Below are 19,046 nucleotides of genomic sequence, written 5' to 3'. Positions count from 1 at the left end.
GATTTGTATCATTAATAGCAGTCACAAAAACCCATTAATCTAAAATACAGCACATAGTATGTGCATGCCCTACTCTTCAGATGATCTGTAGACAAAACTTTAACTTCTTTAAAACACAGCAATCCTGTTCTACTACTCTTATTTTAGCATTCTCTTCATGATGGCATTATTAAATTTTAATGTTGATACAGCTCAGAGGCACGGGCCATAAAACCCAGAACACTAGAGTGATGTGCAAGAGCACGTGAAGAATATCAATATAACCGAGTTGGTAGACATGTTCCCTCCCCACAAGAAGTTTACAGTCTAGAGGACCGTAACATTTCCTAATGCCAGAAAGTCACATCACTGGGTTGGTCCATTCATTCTTGGTGGCTGTGATGCCAAAGTGGCTTCCGTCACTGCCACAAGCCAAGTCAAAAAGTTCACTCCTGCCACGCTCTCCCTTAATGGGCCCTGCCCTTTGGTCTGTCCGTGTGGCAGCTCAACCCCAAATAGCAGCTACTCCATCCCAGACAAGATCTGGTCACCCGAGCTTGGGCCCCCTAGGGGCCTGGGCTTCTATTCCCTTAGGGGAAAGGAGCAGAATATTTGCCGAAGGGCACAGTCTGGTGAGAAACAGAGAGCAGAAATCTAGGTATTAATTCCACATGTTCTGGTTTCAGTTAAGTGGAAGTGAGAAATAGCTTTCGTTTCAAACTCAGTAATGGCATAGGAGATGGGGAGTGATGGAGGCAGAGGTTCTCTCTCACCCAGGCTCCATTGCTTCCCCCAAATTTCAGTATGAAGCGACCCTTCAGACTCCGGGGCCCGTACTCTATCCATTACAGCATGCTGCTTCTCTACCAAGCACTTAGTGTAGTGCTCTGCACACAGTAAGCGCTTAAAAAATACAAGTGAAAAATGAATGTTCACTCTACAGTCAATAAGATTGTGTCTACTAACTACTGTATCCTTTCAAGTGCTTTGTAGTTATCTACACATAGTAGCTCTTCAATAAATACCACTTAAGAGCCTTGCTCTCTAGGAACTTAATTCAATAAAAGACAGTGAGCACAAACTGCCAAATATATAACAGTAAAGCAATAAATAAAACATACATTTACACGTATTAATGGGATAGGTATGAGTAACTGGGAAGGCAGGGTGGGGAGTGGGACAAATCAACCTTTCGGAAGGCCGAGGTCCTAGCACGCTATGGGAATGTGGGTTCAACTGTGAGGAGGGAGGGAGTTACATGCAGGGGAAAGGGGCTAGCAATGGATTGTAGATGGCAAAGTTTAATTACCTTGGGAAGCATGAAAAATGCAAGTTGAGACAGAATGGAAAAAGGGAGACGGCTGCTAGAATCTTAAAGCCAATGGAGAATCAGGTTAAGATGAGATGTTTTAAGTGAATTAACAGAGCAGAGCAACCCAGAGAGCTGGGCCTGGAAGTCAGGTCTCTGGAGATTAGGCTCTGTAACATGCTGAATAATGGGTTTACCAAGACTACAAAATTCCAGTTATGGAAAATATCACCGCTTCTCCACATCAGTTTTTATTTCAAAGGTCAGCAATTCACTGCTGATAATGCAGGGGGTTTAAAAATTCAGCTAAAACTGGAAAGCTTAGCTCAAGGTAACTTGGCACCTTGAAAGCCAATGGTTAAAACCTAACTGTACATTTCAATTCTCACTCAGCTGTCAAGAGAAACAGGGCACAGGGAAAATAAATCAGGGTAAGTTAGAATACAATATTTCATGCCCAAATATTTCATCCCCAAATGCCCCCAGAGAAGCAGCGTGGCTCAGTGGAAAGAGCATGGGCTTTGGAGTCAGAGGTCATGAGTTCGAATCCCAGCTCCGCCACTTGTTAGCTGTGTGACTGTGGGCAAGTCACTTAACTTCTCTGTGCCTCAGTTACCTCATCTGTAAAATGGGGATTAAGACTGTGAGCCCCACGTGGGACAACCTGATTCCCTTGTGTCTTACCCCAGCTCTTAGAACAGTGCTCGGACACATAGTAAAGCGCTTTAACAAATACCAACTTTCTTCTAAAATGGGCAGGTTTGCCTTTCCAAACAGCTTGAAATGAATCTAACTTACCTGATAATTGTAAGTAGGGTCCTAAAGAGTTTTGTTAAACTACAACTCTAGAGTTCACATTCTAAGTCCAAGTGTTAATAAACTATGTTTCCATTTCTACAATTTTTCACTCCCGGAGTGAGATTGGCATGTTTTGTGCCCCTTGGGGTGGACAAGGTCAGCCCTCCATTGGTCTGCAAGTCCCTCTTACTTATGGCATTGACTCCCAAATACCTTCCCATGCCCATTTTGGTGTCTGACCTTTGCTAAAATTATGGTCAATGCTGAGGAAGAGATAATGGAAGTCTCATACATTAAAATACACTGTCACCGTGCCACTGCCTTTACCTCCGGTAACAGCCAGTGCAATCCCTAGTAGCTGCATTTGAGCAGCCTGATGTTGAGGAAAAGGGTCCAGGGGTCATTAATTACTGCTGGAATGCCCAAATGGAAACCTTTCGCAAGAGCTACCGATGTTGCCTGTTGCATACAAGTACTGGATCTCATCCCAACATTGAATTTCTTAGGCAACCAGTTTTTAGATGGCTGCAAATTCTGTATATTTTCAAGTTTGGAGAGGGGATTCACGTAAAATAAGCAGCCAGGAAAAATAAATGTAAACCAAGTTTATTTGCTTTTATGGTAGTGTTCTTAAGCACTACAGCATGGTAAACAATGTAAATTAGTATAAGTCATCTCAAAAAGCCAGGTTTTTTTTTTTTAATGAGTTGTTAAAAAGATGCAGCCTATTCTAACAGGATAAATATTTTTAACCATTTCACTTCGAGTTAATGAGAGGCTCACAAATGAGCAACACTCCTCATTGAGGAAACAAAAGCTGTTGTCGACAAAGCGACAGCACACACACACAAAAACAAAAAGAACTGTGTAAAATAACTAACTGTGTTCCCATACTCTTTGAAGTTGCTTTCACAATGGGATGATATGCACATGATCTTGCCTGCAAACTTGCCATGACTTGTAATACATGTAGTCTCGCCATACCATTCAGTCCAAAAGGTGCTAATTTCAGACAATGCAGCGCTACAGTCCATTAACAATTACCGCCATTTGTTTTACACACTGCCTTTTCTTCTAGGCTGCAGTGTAGCCTAGAAAGAAAACGCTCCCTAATTAAAAATTGGTATCATTAAAGGAAAAAACTTTATAATTTTGCAACGGAATTTACAAGAATACGTTCAAATTCAATTTGCTTCCTCCCTCTCCCAGCCACAAAATGGGCATGAAGTAATCCTTTTTTAAAATGCCTTAATTCTCAACTTCATGCAAGTCTAAATAAAGATGACCAAAACAAAAGCTTAAACAATGGAAGGATATTTCACAGAAAATTTCTTATACAAAAAACACATAAGAAAAAGGGCCACTAGGTGACATTTTAATTTACAAATTGGCATCATTTTGGTCAACAAATATCCATGTGCTGTTTTCTTCTACCACAACAAAGCAGCTGTACAGAAAGAAGACAGCGTAACTGGTTTAGAATTTTTAATCACACATTTCTTCAGGAATTTCATGTGGATTAAGGATGCCAGGGACAGACATCTGAAGTTTATGTTTCTCTTCTTGCGCTTGTCGAAGAGCTGTTTCTCTCTCTTCCAAAAATAAATCAGAGGTGTCTTCACCTGCAAATTCCTGCACCAATAACAGAGGTACTTTAGAAAGTTTATAGAATGTCTCTCCAAAGATGAAGGGGGAAAAAACTGACAAGCTCTTAAAGATTTCAAGTTCAGATTTAACACACATCTGAAATTTTAGTAAGTTTCATCATCATCTGAACAAATGATTCTCTAATTTGCCCATAATATGTACGAAGTTCCCACACAGGGCTTTATTTGGCAAGAACTGTGAGCCCCGTGTGGAACAGGGACTGTATCTGATTACCAGGTATCTAACCCAGGGCTTAGTACACTGCTCAACACAGAGGAAGCTGATAAATACATTTTTAAATTATTAATAGTACTATTATTAAGGATTAGGGGAGTTCTTAAGAAACTACTTGGTTAAGATCAACCGCTTTCTTTCTACCACACTGACATTCTATCAAACGTGAGCAGTCGGGTATTTTAAATATGTGTGTAAAGCTATTTTGAACCTGGTTTTCCAATAAAAGGTCACTTAGAGAACCTTAGTCTTCTCTGCTGGATTAACACTACCTCAACACTTTCCCCCCTGCCTCTTGTCTTTTTATCTTAGAAGTATATACAATATAAGACTATTTTCTGATGAAGCAGTCCATCACCTGGCCCCTGTCTACCTCATCTCGCTTCTCTCCTTCTACAACCCAGCCCGCACACTTCATTCCTCTGGTGTTAACCTTCTCACTGTGCCTCCAACTTGCTTGTCTCGCTGCCAACTCTTAGCCCACGTCCTGCCTCTGGCCTGGAATGCCCTCAACTCCTCAACTCCGGCAGATAATTACTCTCCTCCCCTTCAAAGCCTTAATGAAGGCACTTCTCCTCCATGAGGCCTTCTGAGACTATCCCCCACTTTTCTTCACCTCCCACTCCCTTTTGCGTTGCCCTGACCTGCTCCCTTTGCTCTTTCCCCCTCCCAGCCCCACGGCACTTATGTACTTATCTGTAATTTTATCGACGTCTGTCTTCCCTCCTTTAGACTGTAAACTCATTGTGGGCAGGGAAAGTCACTTTTTATTATTGTATTGTACTTTCCCAAATGCTTAGTACAGTGTTCTGCACACAGAAAGTGCTCAATAAATACGATTGAATGGAGGCAGGAGGAAACAACAAAAAACTGGATTCAGAAGGAGGTAACTGTTAAATAAGCCTCCTGGGTTACTCATCAAGAAGAAACAGAATTTCTAAGACATGAGATGGCTATTTCACACTGAGCTGTAAGATACACCAGGGGCAAATTCTTCATGAGGGGCTGGAAGTACTCATATTGGATCTAGGGTTGGCATGACCCCTAAGAGAGCCTAGGCGAAGCTGATTCCAATTTTGACTTGAATCAGCTTCAAACATTACTGCCTGGGGCTTCACTTGGATGGAAAAAGGCCAAGCTATCTTGCACACACACCGCTGAATCATTTTCCAATATTCACCAGATGGTTGGGTTAAACATATTTTAAAAAGGACCAGGTGACCAACTGACGGCATTAGCCGAGCACCCAACTAGTGTGCCCAGTGTAAGCACTAGGGTGAACACAAATAAAAGACCTACCCCGCCCTCAAAAGGCTTGCAATTACATTAATAATGACTGTGTTACTGGTTAAGCATTTACTATGTGCCAAGCACTCCATTCATTCATTCAATAGTATTTATTGAGCGCTTACTATGTGCAGAGCACTGTACTAAGCGCTTGGGATGAACAGGTCGGCAACAGATAGAGACAGTCCCTGCCGTGTGACGGGCTTACAGTCTAATCGGGGGAGATGGACAGGCAAGAACAATGGCAATAGAGTCGAGGGGAACAACATCTCGTAAAAACAATGGCTCTACTAAGTGCTGAGGTAGATACGATATATGCGTATCAGACACAGACCCTGTCCTACATGGGGCTCACAGCCTATGGGGGGAGGGGGTATTTTAAGAGCGAATTTGAGGCACTGAGAAGTTAAGTGACCAGCCCAAGGATACACAGCAGGTAAGTGGTGGAGTCACATTAGAACCCTGGTCTTCTGACTCCCAGGCCCATTCCCTTTATACTACACCACTCTGAAACAGCGTGGCTGGTGGGCTGATAGGACTGGGCATTATGAAAGTGACTGGGGAAGACTTCCGGGAGAAAGTGAGATTTTAGGAAGGCTTTGATAACTGGAGAGCAGTCACCTCAAGGATTTGGGGTAGATGGGGCATCTGAAAGCATTTCAGGATGGGGAAACAGCATGAGCCAGATGTCCGAGGCCAGAGGTGAAAGGAGGATACAGCTACATTTATTTACTCTTCGAGCTTGTAAGGCATCCCTTTTTCTCTTAGTGACCGTGACAGGAAGGGAAAGAAATGAGGGCCTTAAGACCCAAGCATTCTGAGACGTAAGCTCCTTGGGTGTGGGGAACATATTCCCTTTGCTCTCCTTCCCAAGCCTCGAGTACAGCACCGAATCAATGTAAGTGGATGCTCAATAAATACTAAGGTTTCAGAATGCTGAGGAACCTCAACTGAGCATATTTTCCACACACTGAAAGGCAAAGTACTTGTAAAATGAGCAAAGGCATCTGCAGATGATCAGTAAAGGGTAGGCTGGACCACGATAACCAGGATGTGTGTGACAAGACGTTTGACCTGGAGTTAGCCTGATGACTGTCAAGGCTTTAATTAGGAAGTAGTTGGCAAATGATCTACTAACCAAAAGAAAAGGTTTAGTTGCTTGAATATTGTTCAGTTTGGAAAAATACCGGAAACAAAGCCATTAATGATTCATCCAACAGCCTCACATAATGCTTGCCGGAAGATTTATAGACCAAATATGAATTTAGACAATACCCTTTAACATACCTTTATTTGTACCAGGAAATCCCGAAGGTGTTCTTTGAAAGCAGGAATATCCTGATTTAAACTGAAGAGCCCTGTTACGAACAGTTTAACTTGTGCACTGCAAAGGAAAAACACTGATTAGATCATCAACGTTCATCCAAAGACTGCCCACAGTTTAAATTGTTCCAAAAAACTTACTCTTGTAGATGAGGGAAAGCAGATTTAAGAAGATTAGCCACGTAATCCTGAATAAACATTTGGTTGTTAACTGGATTTCCAGGATTTAAGGGTGTACTTATTTTTCCTTCTTCTACCAAATTAAACATGTACGCAAGAATCGATGCGTGCATTGTTAGACCTATGGATAATAGGAAAATCGGTTATATCCAGAAAAGATATTCTGGAAATATTAGATCAAATGTTTAAATTTTCTTCATCCCTCCAATTCTTACCTGCAGTATGTGAGGTGTCTGTTACAACAGAGAAGATGTGCTGAAGAATGTCACAGAAATAGGTCTGATAGAAACTCTGAGCAGCAGCCTCTTCCTGTGCAACGTTTTGTAAGAGTGTAAAAAGAATCTGTAGGCCTAGGGAATAAAACAAGTTCATTCCGGTCAGCAAGCAAAATAGACAACTTCTATTTCAACAGCACGGTAAAAATAGAGTCACATGCATGACATTCTTTATTACTTTACCTTAATATTACTTTATTTTCTCTTCTTTTACTTGCCTACAAGATACCTGGAGGTGGGAAGCCATGGCCACTTCTGGACTGGTGGCAATGTGGCCTGTGCCACTGCTGCCCTGGCTTTCCTTCCTCGGCACACCACCCCAGTAAGGTCAGAAGAAGACCTCATTCAATTGTATTTATTGAGCGCTTACTTGTGCAGAGCACTGCACTGCTTGGAAAGTACAGTTCGGCAACAGATAGAGAAAATCCCTATCCAACAATGGGTTCACAGTCTAAAAGCTACGGATGAGAGAGAGTAATGAGCCATCAGCCTGGCAGCTAGTAGATTCATGGACAGTAGTGTCCCTGACACATCCTATTATTTTGAAGCTGTCTTAAAAAGCTAATTCATGCAAATCAGTTTTAAGTATTTGCCTAAGCTCACTGGAGTGACTAGAAAGACTGATTGAATGCTATCAAAAAGTATAAATGAAATTCATTCTCTAGACCATAAGCTTGCTGAGGGCAGGGAACGTGTCTAACAACTCTGTTGTATTGTACTCTTCCAACACTTTAGTACAAGTGCTTTGCATAGTAAGTGCTCAATAAATACTACAGACTGATGCAAGCGCTCAATAAATAGCACCGATTGTCTGATGTTGGCATTTCTTCCCAGTCCAAGCTTGGAGGCAGAAGTAAACAGCTGAACTGGGAGGCTACATTCCCATTCTCTCAGCTTGACTTCTGTAGATCCAGCAAATTGATACTCAGATTTTACAGCCTCTTACCTGTATCTGCAACATTCCTCATAGTATGCTTGAAAGCCCAAATAATAGAATCCAAAACCAATTTGAATTGGGCAGGTGGTATGGCAAGGAATGCTGGGAAACAGTGAGAATTTACAGCTTGAAGTAGTAGGAAAAAGTTTGTTCTATGTTCTGGGTACTCTTCAAAGTCCTGAGGATAAAGAAACCAATTTTGCTATGATGATTCAGTATAATCAACAGAAAAAATAATAATCAGGTGTCTAATGTGGCAGCTGGACTAATTCTTTTGGGGTCGTGCATTCACAACCATACTCCCTTGGTTGTGTAATTTCACAATACCCCAGAAGATGCTGAAGGAAGTTGTTTTCTGTTTGCTTCTGATTAAATGTCTGCCGCCTCTCACTTTTAATTAACTAAAACTATTTGAAGATCTTTCCTTAACTAGATACTCTACTCTTTTCTGATAGAGGTATCAGATTATGTGACCCCTGAAAATTTTAAAATCAATACCTCCACTTTTTTCATTTCAAACAAAATTGGTATCATCTGTCAGCTTGAGACCTAGCAAATGTACACTGAACTTTCCATGCCAACTTAACTTCGCCGCATAACTGATCTTCAAATCCAGGCTAGCGTTCTCTCCATATTCAAAACCATCCTGGAATGCCTTTCACCAGGAAGCATTCTACCAACAAATTTATTTTCTCAAAATTATACTCCCACCTACCACATCAGCACTTTTGTACTCATTCACCTTTTCTTCAAATAATTTTGGATCTGCTGAGCCCCAACCTCCCAAAAAAGGCTGCAAGATCCCTTGCTTTATAACTACTGTCGTTTCACAAGTGCGTAAGAGTGCTCTGCACACAGAGCTCCATGAGTACTATGGCTTGATTTACAATGTACTTTTATAGCCTTTAGGGATGCTATTTCTCGATTTTTTTCCCCCTTTTATAAAGCTATTTTACTTAGTCACTCCATTCTCCCACATCTCAGTTCCCTCTGCTTAATTAACAGAGACTGGGCAGAAATCATGGTGTTGACCAGTTGATGGGGACAAACTGCCCTGTATTCAAATTGTTTTAATGGGTTACAGTACCATCCCCTGATGAACTCCTTTTTTCTGAGTAGGGCTAATGAATTTTCATGGCAGAACACTCTCACTTCTTAAGCTTTGGCATGAACACCTACCTCCCTTTTCTCAATATTTGAGAGTTTTTTTTTTTTACTAACTTGAGTAAGGTGAATAGAGCCCATTTCAATTCAACAATAGAGATAATGGAAGCCTAATCCTCAAAGAGATATAAGGATTCCTCCAAGAACTGTCTAGCTTCCTTTGTTTTACATTATCATCTTGGGAGTGATTTGCAAATTATTACTATTGTTTAACAGTTATTGGTTATCTTGTTGTCCTGCATAAGGACTTAATAAGCATTACTATTAATACTCACAATAACAGTCCTCTAGTATGTTAGCACAAGGTACCTTCTTACCAACTATGAGATAAAAAATTTTAATCACATAGTGACAGTCATTTTTTCCCCCCCACTTTTAAAAACTCTAGATAATTTGCAAAACGGGAAGAAGCAAAGTCCTCCAGGAAAAAACATTGCGACACAGACGTCTATTCTACTAGCCTCATGCTGACCGGAAAAATTTCTTAGAGTTCCTTAACTGGTTTGAATAAGAAGCACTGAATGATGTTTACAAGTAGTTTACCAATATAGAAAGTCTAAAAAAAGGCACTTACCTTATTTATCATATTTAATGTGCATTCAAAAACAGCATCAAATATCTGAGGTATTTCAGCCGTTATGTGCCCTCCTAACTTGTTGACAATGATGGCCATAGTACTAAGTACTTCCGGCTCTCTAGCAGCTGGAACATTTCTCTGATAATCAATGAGCACTGCATCCAACAGAGGAGGAACAAAGTTTTCTGCAACCTGTTAAACAGTTGAAGACATTTTTATTTTCTATAAAACAACTGGCATTTGTTAAGTGCTTACTATGTGACAAGCACTGTACTAAGTGTTGAGTAGACACAGGACGATCTGGGTGGACACAATTCCTGTCCCCTGTGGGGCTCACAGTATAAAGGTAGGGGAGAACAGGAATTGAATCTCCATTTTACAGATGAGGAAATGGAAGTGAAGTGACTTGCCAAAAGGTCAGAGGACAAGCGATGGAGCCATTATTACAACCTAGGTTCTGTGATTTCGAGTCCTGGGCTCTTTCCACTGTAAAAGCTGTAACATTAATTTTCACCTAATAACAAAAACAACTTCTTCAGCATAAGTTTATAAGGATACTTATTTTATATTGTTTGATGTGCCTACCATCATACAGAGTTGAGGTCATTTTAAGACAGGATTCTCAATACCCTAACGATAGGGGCCAAGATATAATCAAAGAGCTTCATATTGAAGCAGTTCAGGATGAAGCAGAGTGTCCTAGTGGAGAGGCCAGGCCTGGGAGTCAGATAATCTGGGTTCTAATCCCAACTCCATCACTTGTCTGCTATGTGACCTTGGGCAAATCATGTAATTTCTGTGTCACAGTTTCCTCATCTGTAAATGGGGATTAAATCCAACTCCCTCTTTAGACTGTGAACCCCATGTGGGACTGGGACTACAGCCAACTTAATTATCTTAAACCTACCCCCAAATTTAGCAGAGCGCATGGCACATAGTAAGCACTTAATAACAGGCAATATTTGTACGTGATATGGCTAGATATTTCCCCTTACAGGAAACAACAATAAAAAAATTGTGGCTAGAAACTAGAAACAATAAAACAAAGGATTTTAGTATATAAATTTAGGCATTCTCCTACTGAGACCAAGGAAGCAACTCAGACTTTAGAAAAGTCAGATGACCTAAGGCAGAAGTCAGAATTTACTGCAATGTTACCATGCCCTCGAAAATATATGCACAAGTTTCTTTATCTAATCAGACTTTCGAATGAAGACATCATCTAAATTGGTACACATTCTGGCCACAGAGCTGGAACCATGCAAGTTATGCAGCTAATAAAGCTGTGAGGGAATTTAAATCTCCAAAGGAAGTTGACAGCTTTTACTTTGCCTCCCTTCTTTCTCACAGGTTCCCGTGGATTTTTGAGGCACTATAAATGGAGTGGGTAGGGAGTTGGTCATGCCGAGAAACACAAGGGAAGTTCCCTTTAGGCAATACACCTCAAAGGTCATGCTTTCTAAGAAGCTTTCTTGAATTAACATTACTTGTTCTTCAGCCAGTCAATACGATCCCACATCCCACTTCCTCGACTCAGTGCCAATCAAATAGAAGCAACTTGGGGACAGGGTATAAATATAACCATCCCCCCAAAAGCTTAATATACAAGCACACAACATTCTTCTATGAAAATTCATTATTCATGAGTTTATTTTTCATTCATGAAAAACTACTCCAAAATTTCAATCCTACACATACACACCTGCATCCCGCATCCCCCCACTTACCATTTGTGGGTCGTTGGACCGGCTGACCCAACCGGATATTAATTTTAAAGTTTCCCTTTTTACTGTCCGCATGCTTCTAATCAAAGGTTGCTTGGTGACCATTTCACCTGAAAAACAAGAAATGCTCATAAAATTTCCAAAGATACTTGCCAGTTTGCAGTTTGGATTAACACTGTGTGAATACAATCTCACAACACTGCCTCACACCTGCCAGCTTAGGTCTCCACTGCAGCAGCGGGGTACGAACAACACATTTGGTGGGTGGTGGTGCAGTAACAGCCAAAGTTTAAAGCAAGAATTTCTATGGTGGTGGACAGGTGTGAGGAGGAAGGAGTATGAAACGGAAGTAGAAGGCCTGCAGAGGCAATGCCATCTGAAGTCTTTTGCCAGGTGAAGTCTTTTGACTAAACCACCTATTTAATGCACGCTCTATCTCCTCTGAATCAACATTCTTGTGTAGCGCCAGCTCGCTGCCATTCATCAAAATCTGATAGTGAAGGATTAGTCATGTTGCCTTTTATGCCTCATGGAAATCTGAAACCTCAAGTTCACAAGTGAAAAGGTGGCTGGTGACATCTCCCCTATCAGCCACCTTAAAACTTGTGTGCATCTTATTTAATGGTTTTCTTCTATTTTTTTTAACCAATTGCATATTTGGTGACTTTTGGCCATTTCTTTTCCCTACTACAATGAAAGCCTCTCTAGAGCAGGGACTCTACACTTTTACACTCTCTAGTACAGCACTCTGAAACAGAAGCTGCTCAGTGAACACCGGTAAATCCAATACCATTACATGATGGGTAATTTTTCTCAATTACCGTTTTTCTCAACGGTCTGGGAACCGGATGAAGATAAGGAATGAGACAATCCAACTCCCAACTACTCGGGCTCAGACCTACCAAACCTTGGGATATTCTTCGACCCCCAAGATGCATTCTCAAGTTCCAGGTGAATTAGGATAAATGTCGGGCCTCACCCCACCATGTCATTTATTAGAAAAGGCAGCCTGAAAAGCACAGAGGATGCGAAACTACCAGAGCTTCATCTTAAAATGGAAACGGTGTGGGTCTGAAGCACAGAATTGGGAAAAGGAGAAAGAGTTTGACCTTTCTGCCACATCTGGACCCATTATTAAGATGGTCACAAATAAGCCGATGTACTCCGTTTCAGCAGGTTTTAACAAAATGTTGCTTTATTCTCAGCAAATACCTAAGTATAGTATCTGTTCTGGAAATAGTCTTAATGTGCCCTTTATTTTTACCAATGAAGGTATATACATTTTTTCCCTAAGATGGTTCATAAAGCTGTGAATTCCCTTCATCTCAAGATGGGAAAAGCAACTCCCAACCTGACAACCCATTTAAGATCACGTTTTGTAGGGAAGAAAATAAAGTCACAAACTGGACAAAAGCTTTTGAGTAGATTCAGAAAGATGTTTTTCCACCCCATGTCTATATTGAAAATAACTTGAAAGAACTTACCATTAGCCTGTATAGCTGCAGAAATATTTTCACTGAGGCACTTGTACACATTAAGCATATCTAAATAAATTCGTCCAAGTTGAATTACAAAGGGGTGACCGACAGCTTTACACGCCCTCACGTTGGTTTTCAGAATGCTACCGAGTTGCTTAACTGTTTCAGGATCCTTGAGTATGTCGACATTCTGGGGCAGAATAAGAAGTTTGTTTTATGTTATAGGCAAGCCTGAACTCAACATTACCAAAAAACTCAAAAGTATTCCATACTTAAACCGCTGATGGAGAAAAATATGCAACTGATATATGCATTCAAGAAAACAAGAGTTCAGAGAAAACCAAGAATTAAGACCTTTCCCAACCTTAGCCAGTCATAAATAAGCACTTAGTTACAGCCCTTAGCACAAGGCTTAGCTCAATGTATACTAACAGATGAGTTTCTTATACTTAATCACAAACATGACCATTTGTTCATCTTATGAACAACCGTCACCAGTTAAAATCCCTTGTTTCTCTAGAAAATCTTTTTCCAATTAATCCATAAACAGATATCACACCCACTAACATATAATTCAACTTCTCTACATTCACATATGGGGAAACAGCTTGGCAGAGTAAATAGAGCATGGGCCTGGGAGTCAGAAAGGTCATGGGTACTAGTCCCAGCTCTGCCACTTGCCTGTGTGGCTCTGGGCATGTCACTTCACTTCTCTGTGCCTCAGTTACCTCACCTGTAAAATGGGGATTGAGACTGTGAGCCCCACATGGCGCTTAGTACAGTGTCTGGAACATAGTAAGTGATTAAGACCACCACCACCCTACATAAACGTAATATTCTTGGTGTGGGAAATGGGTGGGATTTACCCAGTAGAACCTAAGCAACTAGGGAAAAAGAACTGTCCATGAAGCTACCTGCTCAACACTTGGTAAAATGAAACATATTCTTCAAATGCTTAATAAATAGAAATAATCATACAAGCTGTCTTATGTAGTACCGAAATCTATGTGGACTTTGGAAACACTCTGCCAAGAATGAAAAAATATTTTAACTTTTAGGACCCTTACTTTAGTGGCTTGCTGAATTATGCTGTCCCACACTTGATTAGGAAGCAACATATATTTTTCTATTAAATGCTCCTGCACTGTTTGGTCAGTTTGTGCCCCGATCATATATCCAACAGCTTCATAAAAGGTGTGCACCTGGATTTAAAAACAAAGAAACAAAATAGTTGACAGATGCTTCATACTTTTTCCATTGAAAACTTATAAAAAAACTGACTCTCAGGACAATCTACAGACTTGTCCATTTTAAGAGTGAGCTACCATGTTAATCGGCAATTAACATTAGACATACCTGTTGAGGTTGAAGGTCACATATGATAGTGTTAATATTGTTTAGGATCTCATCAATAAAAGGCATCACTTCCCCAACCTGAACCTGAACAAAATGCCTCCGGCATTTTTGTGCGATTTTTATGAAGGTATCACAAGCCATATCCTGGACACCATCATGGGTTTCTAAACAAAACATATTTTAAGATATTATACTTCTTCAAACAGTCACATATCTATTAAAGCGAACAATGCAATGTAAATTATATGAGGGCCAAAATCAAAAGCCTTTTCTATACTTACCATGCATAAATTCAAAAAGTTTGTTTACTACGGTCTTCAAAAATTTCCAGTGAGCTCTCAAAAATCTTGGATATTGACCTACTATGTACATGATATTTGATGCAATAATAGCTTTATTATCTTTCCCTCTCTTCTGTTCACATAAACCTAAAAGATCCTAAAAAGGAAGAACAACACAAAACAAAGAACGTTTAATCACTAAACATGACTGCCCTGAACCCTGTTTTGTGCTGGCTTTAAAACATTACTTTGAAAAAAAGATGGTTTTATCCAGCTTTATGACCTGGGGACTTTCATTACAAAATTAACTACAGTTCCAAAAACTCTCCATTTGTGCTTAGGGGTAACAACATATTCTATCCACAATTCCAGCACCTAAGATACTCATTTCTTAAATTGGACATATCTAGTACATGTACTTCAAAGGTGTAACCAATATTAAGTCAGAATGAAAAAGTCAATTAATACATAAAATGAACGTTGGGAAATCCTTCAGAAGCTTACAACTCCCATATATGCAAGAGATTTTTATACCTTTATTACTGTAACAAGAAATCTTTTCTCATCTTCTTCATGCATTGCTCCACTGATTGAGCCAATAGCCCAACATAATGTGTTCAAATTTTTCCAGGACCACTCTGTACCATTCACTTGATTGTGAAGCTTTTCAGTCATTATTCTTTCAGTATCTGCATAATCCAGATGGGTAAGATAAACTGGGGAGAAAGGATGTCTTGTTAGTTCAAGTTAAATCATACTCGCAAAATACTTCATCTTTCCCTCTCACATAAAAACAGTAAGACCCAGCCAGAAATTTTTACTGTCACAATTTAAAAGTAACATTAGTGGTTACTGCCATACTTCTAAAAACATAAAGAACACATGAAACATAGCTTTTGAAAAATACCACGATGCCTGCCAGAGTTCCTGTTTCTGTAGAGAAACATTCAATTCAATGGGTTTCAAACCTCATTTTTCAGTCTTTTGCTCTACTATCTTTCAACTTTTCCCATCTCTCCCTTTCCTCTAAGTCGTATCTGTGGAAGCTGACAACACAGTATGCATAGCTAACCAGGGAGTATACACTTCTTCACCCAGGTGCCAAAAGAAATGGGAGTAAAATGTGAAACACAAAAAGGAATCAGAAAATTAAGAGATGAAATTGTGTTGGACCAAAGCCACATTGTTCTCTGGGTTTTCCTGAACAGACGAGGATTTGTCTAGGGTTCTTCCATATGTTTCTTAAACATAAGTAGACAGTCACGATTTAACTTCTAGAGGAACCGAGACTGGTCTTATTCCACATTTTCTCATATATCTAATTTGCAACTGATTCTCAGGTGAGCAGCTCATCAGTCTCCGTTCTTTGAATCGCTCAGCTTCTGAATTTGGATAACGAGCAATCCAGAGGAAATTCAGGCTCGTGAGCACCAAAACATGAAAGGATGCAGTACATTTATTGGCCTAGACCAATTTCCCAAACAGTCCAATTTAAAATGAATGCCCCAGCTTTCAGGTTTTTCTTTCCTCCAATCATCAGACTAAATATTTAGAGAGTACAAATAAAATTGGTGACACCATGGTTTTCCAAGTTTCCTGCAGCAGGTCTCAAATGAACAGGCTACAAAGGACACTGACTCAATTTAGTCATCAATTCAGTCTAACAATTTGGCAGTCATAAGCTTGGCACTACTGGGTGTGTGGCCAGGTAAATCAGTGCTACATGGCTCCACTTTGTAAGCTAATGTTGTTATAATAAATCACGTTCAGTACACAGGTGCTTTGTTCACATGTCAATATTTAAAGAATATTGCAATAAAACTGGACACAGGCTAGAGATAAAACCATAAGGGCTTGCAATACAATACCGGGAATCAAAAATGTGTTAACTCTTATGAGTGCAGTATTAAAAAAATTTGCTTTCAACATCTTGACTGCCTTGGAAATAAGAGTATAATTTAGTGTTTTGGGTGACTTTATTGTTCAACATATCAGCTTTCCTCCCCTTGAAGGGAGCTCTTTGTGGTAGACACACAGCAAGCACTCGAAAATGCTATAGAACTATTTCAACTTCTACACAAACCCCATTCAGCAACTTAAATTTAAGTTAAATTAAAGATACTCTATTGTAATTGATGCAATTTTTAAAAACTCTGTTTCATACACAGTAGTCCTAAGGACTGCAGGATCTTCTTAACAGGTACTTAAATAAAAATCATTATAGGAAAATCTGACTCATGCTATCTCCTCAAGCCTCATTTTACTTGAGCCAGATAAGAGTTAAATGCACCTACCTGCATAAACGGTCTCTACCATTAAACTGCAAGATTCTCCAGTAAGAGAAGATAGTGTTTTCTATCTTTTGTCCTGTCCCAAGTGCTTAGTACAAAGCTCTACCAACACCAGGCATTCAGTAAATACTATTAACTTACCCAGTGTTTCTCGCATATTCTTGTACAAATTTATGGAATCTGTATCCTTCATGAATTCTCGCACAACCTCACCCTGATCATTTTCCACAACCAGTACTTCTTCTGGTTTAGCCATGCGGCTCACCATCAACAAACGAACCTGTTTTCAGAAAGAATACCAGAGACAAACAGATGTTCACTCTCAACATCGTTATTCTGAAAAAAACAAAACACCTTATGATCCAAATTACCAAGAGGCTAAAAAACCCCACAAAAACATGCACGTGCGCGCACACACACACACATACACGTGCAGTTCAGGGAGTGAAGTGAGTTGAAAGTCATTTTTTCACCAGGAGCATGAAATAAAGCAACGTTTCATATCATATCAAGATTCCCTGCCACAATTGCACAAGGCAATAATACCTGTGCTGGTGTGGGAAAATCTGAAGTGACAGCAAGACATAGCTCTCCTATCCTCCATGGTTATCCCACAACTATTCAGATCCTAGATATCCACCCTTCTTATTCTGTTAGTAATTAATGGTGACAGGTCTTCAGAACACCTACTGAGTAGATGGTGAAATCTAAGATAGCACCCCTGTCCCTGAATAACTTACAAATAGTAGGAAGACAAGGTAACATAAATCTATGAATATGCAATATGTGAAAACAGAATGAAATCAATAAATAACCAGATAAGTTCCAGAGAGCCCTGAGGTAGTGGCATAATCAGGATTGTAGAGTGGAAGGGATGCCAGATTCCACTAGACTGTCAACTCCGTGAAGGCAGGTTCATACCTACTCACTCTTATTTCCTGGGTAATTTAGTACAGCACTCTGGCCAGAGAAGCACTCACTAAATACTATTGATGAGTGCTATGAACACAAATTACCTTGGACCAGTGATGCTAAATTTTACATTTAATATTTCAGCCCTGGTAGGAAAACCCCCCAACAAAAAACAACAACAAAAAAACAGATCGAGTTTCTAGTTGGAGAAAAGTAGCTGAACCAGTCACCTGCAGAGCTAACTAGGAAGATAGAAATGTCTTCCTCTACTTCCCAATACCATAAGTAAAAGACAGTCTAAATAAAAAAAATGGAAGTGGCTCCCTTAGATCCACCACCTCTTTGAAATATATATATAGCTCAGGATGGACATGGTACATAGAAGGGCAGTCAGCAAGCTGATCCGGATCAAATCCCACTTTGCTAGCCTATTCATCCCAGCCGCTACTTGAACAGTGGCCCAGTCCTCAGGTGATGGGAATTTGATGAGTTTCCCCTCTCATATGCTGTTACAAGTCCTTTAAACTTGGGAGAGTAGAATGGCTTGGAAAACTGCTTCCTTTCACCCATCTCCTTTCCTCTTACCCCTTGCGAATTCAGATAGAAGACCAGTTAGTCCCATTAACAGGATATACACTTCTAGAAGTTTTTGACTCTTCTGCTGTTACCTTGGACAGTACAGGCAAATATAGCTGCCGCCTGGGAGGAACATCAAAATGTTGGCTTCCAGAGAGCAAAGGAGAGGCAGATGTTGAAAATGGACTCTCTCGATACAGTTCAGCGGCCAAATGGTTCCAGTACTCAAGGCAAATCTTAAAGATTTCTGTTTCCTCCACTTCAGACACCAGCAACATATAGTGAAGAGCCTATGGAAAGTTTTAGAAAATTGAGGGCTGACTTTTACATATGAATTCAGTTTGCTGCTTAAGTTAGTTTCTATGCAAATTATAGGATGCTCCAATGAAACAGCTGCTCCATAACAGCACTGAAAATAACACACACCATAAGGATTAAAGAAGTCTTTCAAAAAAGAAAGCTGAACTGGGAAGTCAATCACTTCTTTCAAGAAGGCTAGAAAATAGGCATGCCTCCGTATAACTAACAGAATGACCTTAAGCAGATGTGATAAACTTATAGAGAGGTAAAGGGAATGGCTTTTCATCTGTTTTTTAAAAGGGTATTTGTTAAGCACTTACCATGTGTCAAACACAGTTAACTTGTATCTACCCCAGTCCTTTCAAGTAGGTTAAACACAGCCCCTGTCCCGCATGGGGCTCACAGGCTAAGTAAGAGA

General features: G+C 40.1%; 1 protein-coding gene across 2 annotated transcripts in view; it reads right to left on the bottom strand.

The window, feature by feature from the left end:
• Positions 1–2,677: 2,677 nt before the first annotated feature.
• The window catches only part of XPO1 (exportin 1), a 43,608-nt gene continuing 27,239 nt past the window's right edge, over positions 2,678–19,046 (bottom strand). For both annotated transcript variants that reach the window (XM_029071884.2, XM_039913011.1), the window contains 14 exons: positions 18,421–18,618; positions 16,982–17,120; positions 15,084–15,265; positions 14,550–14,706; positions 14,269–14,432; positions 13,980–14,114; positions 12,919–13,102; positions 11,438–11,544; positions 9,708–9,902; positions 7,979–8,147; positions 6,973–7,107; positions 6,719–6,878; positions 6,542–6,638; positions 2,678–3,718 (listed from right to left, as the gene is read on the bottom strand). In XM_029071884.2, coding sequence (XP_028927717.1) covers positions 3,572–3,718; positions 6,542–6,638; positions 6,719–6,878; positions 6,973–7,107; positions 7,979–8,147; positions 9,708–9,902; positions 11,438–11,544; positions 12,919–13,102; positions 13,980–14,114; positions 14,269–14,432; positions 14,550–14,706; positions 15,084–15,265; positions 16,982–17,120; positions 18,421–18,618 — 2,169 coding nt within the window. In that variant the 3' untranslated portion in view covers positions 2,678–3,571. The remainder of the gene's footprint in view (positions 3,719–6,541; positions 6,639–6,718; positions 6,879–6,972; positions 7,108–7,978; positions 8,148–9,707; positions 9,903–11,437; positions 11,545–12,918; positions 13,103–13,979; positions 14,115–14,268; positions 14,433–14,549; positions 14,707–15,083; positions 15,266–16,981; positions 17,121–18,420; positions 18,619–19,046) is intronic.

The sequence above is a fragment of the Ornithorhynchus anatinus genome, chromosome 9 (assembly GCF_004115215.2).
Source record: "Ornithorhynchus anatinus isolate Pmale09 chromosome 9, mOrnAna1.pri.v4, whole genome shotgun sequence".
Lineage (NCBI taxonomy): Eukaryota > Metazoa > Chordata > Mammalia > Monotremata > Ornithorhynchidae > Ornithorhynchus > Ornithorhynchus anatinus.
Note: the sequence above shows the minus strand (reverse complement) of the source record. Positions and strands in the feature narration are given on the sequence as shown.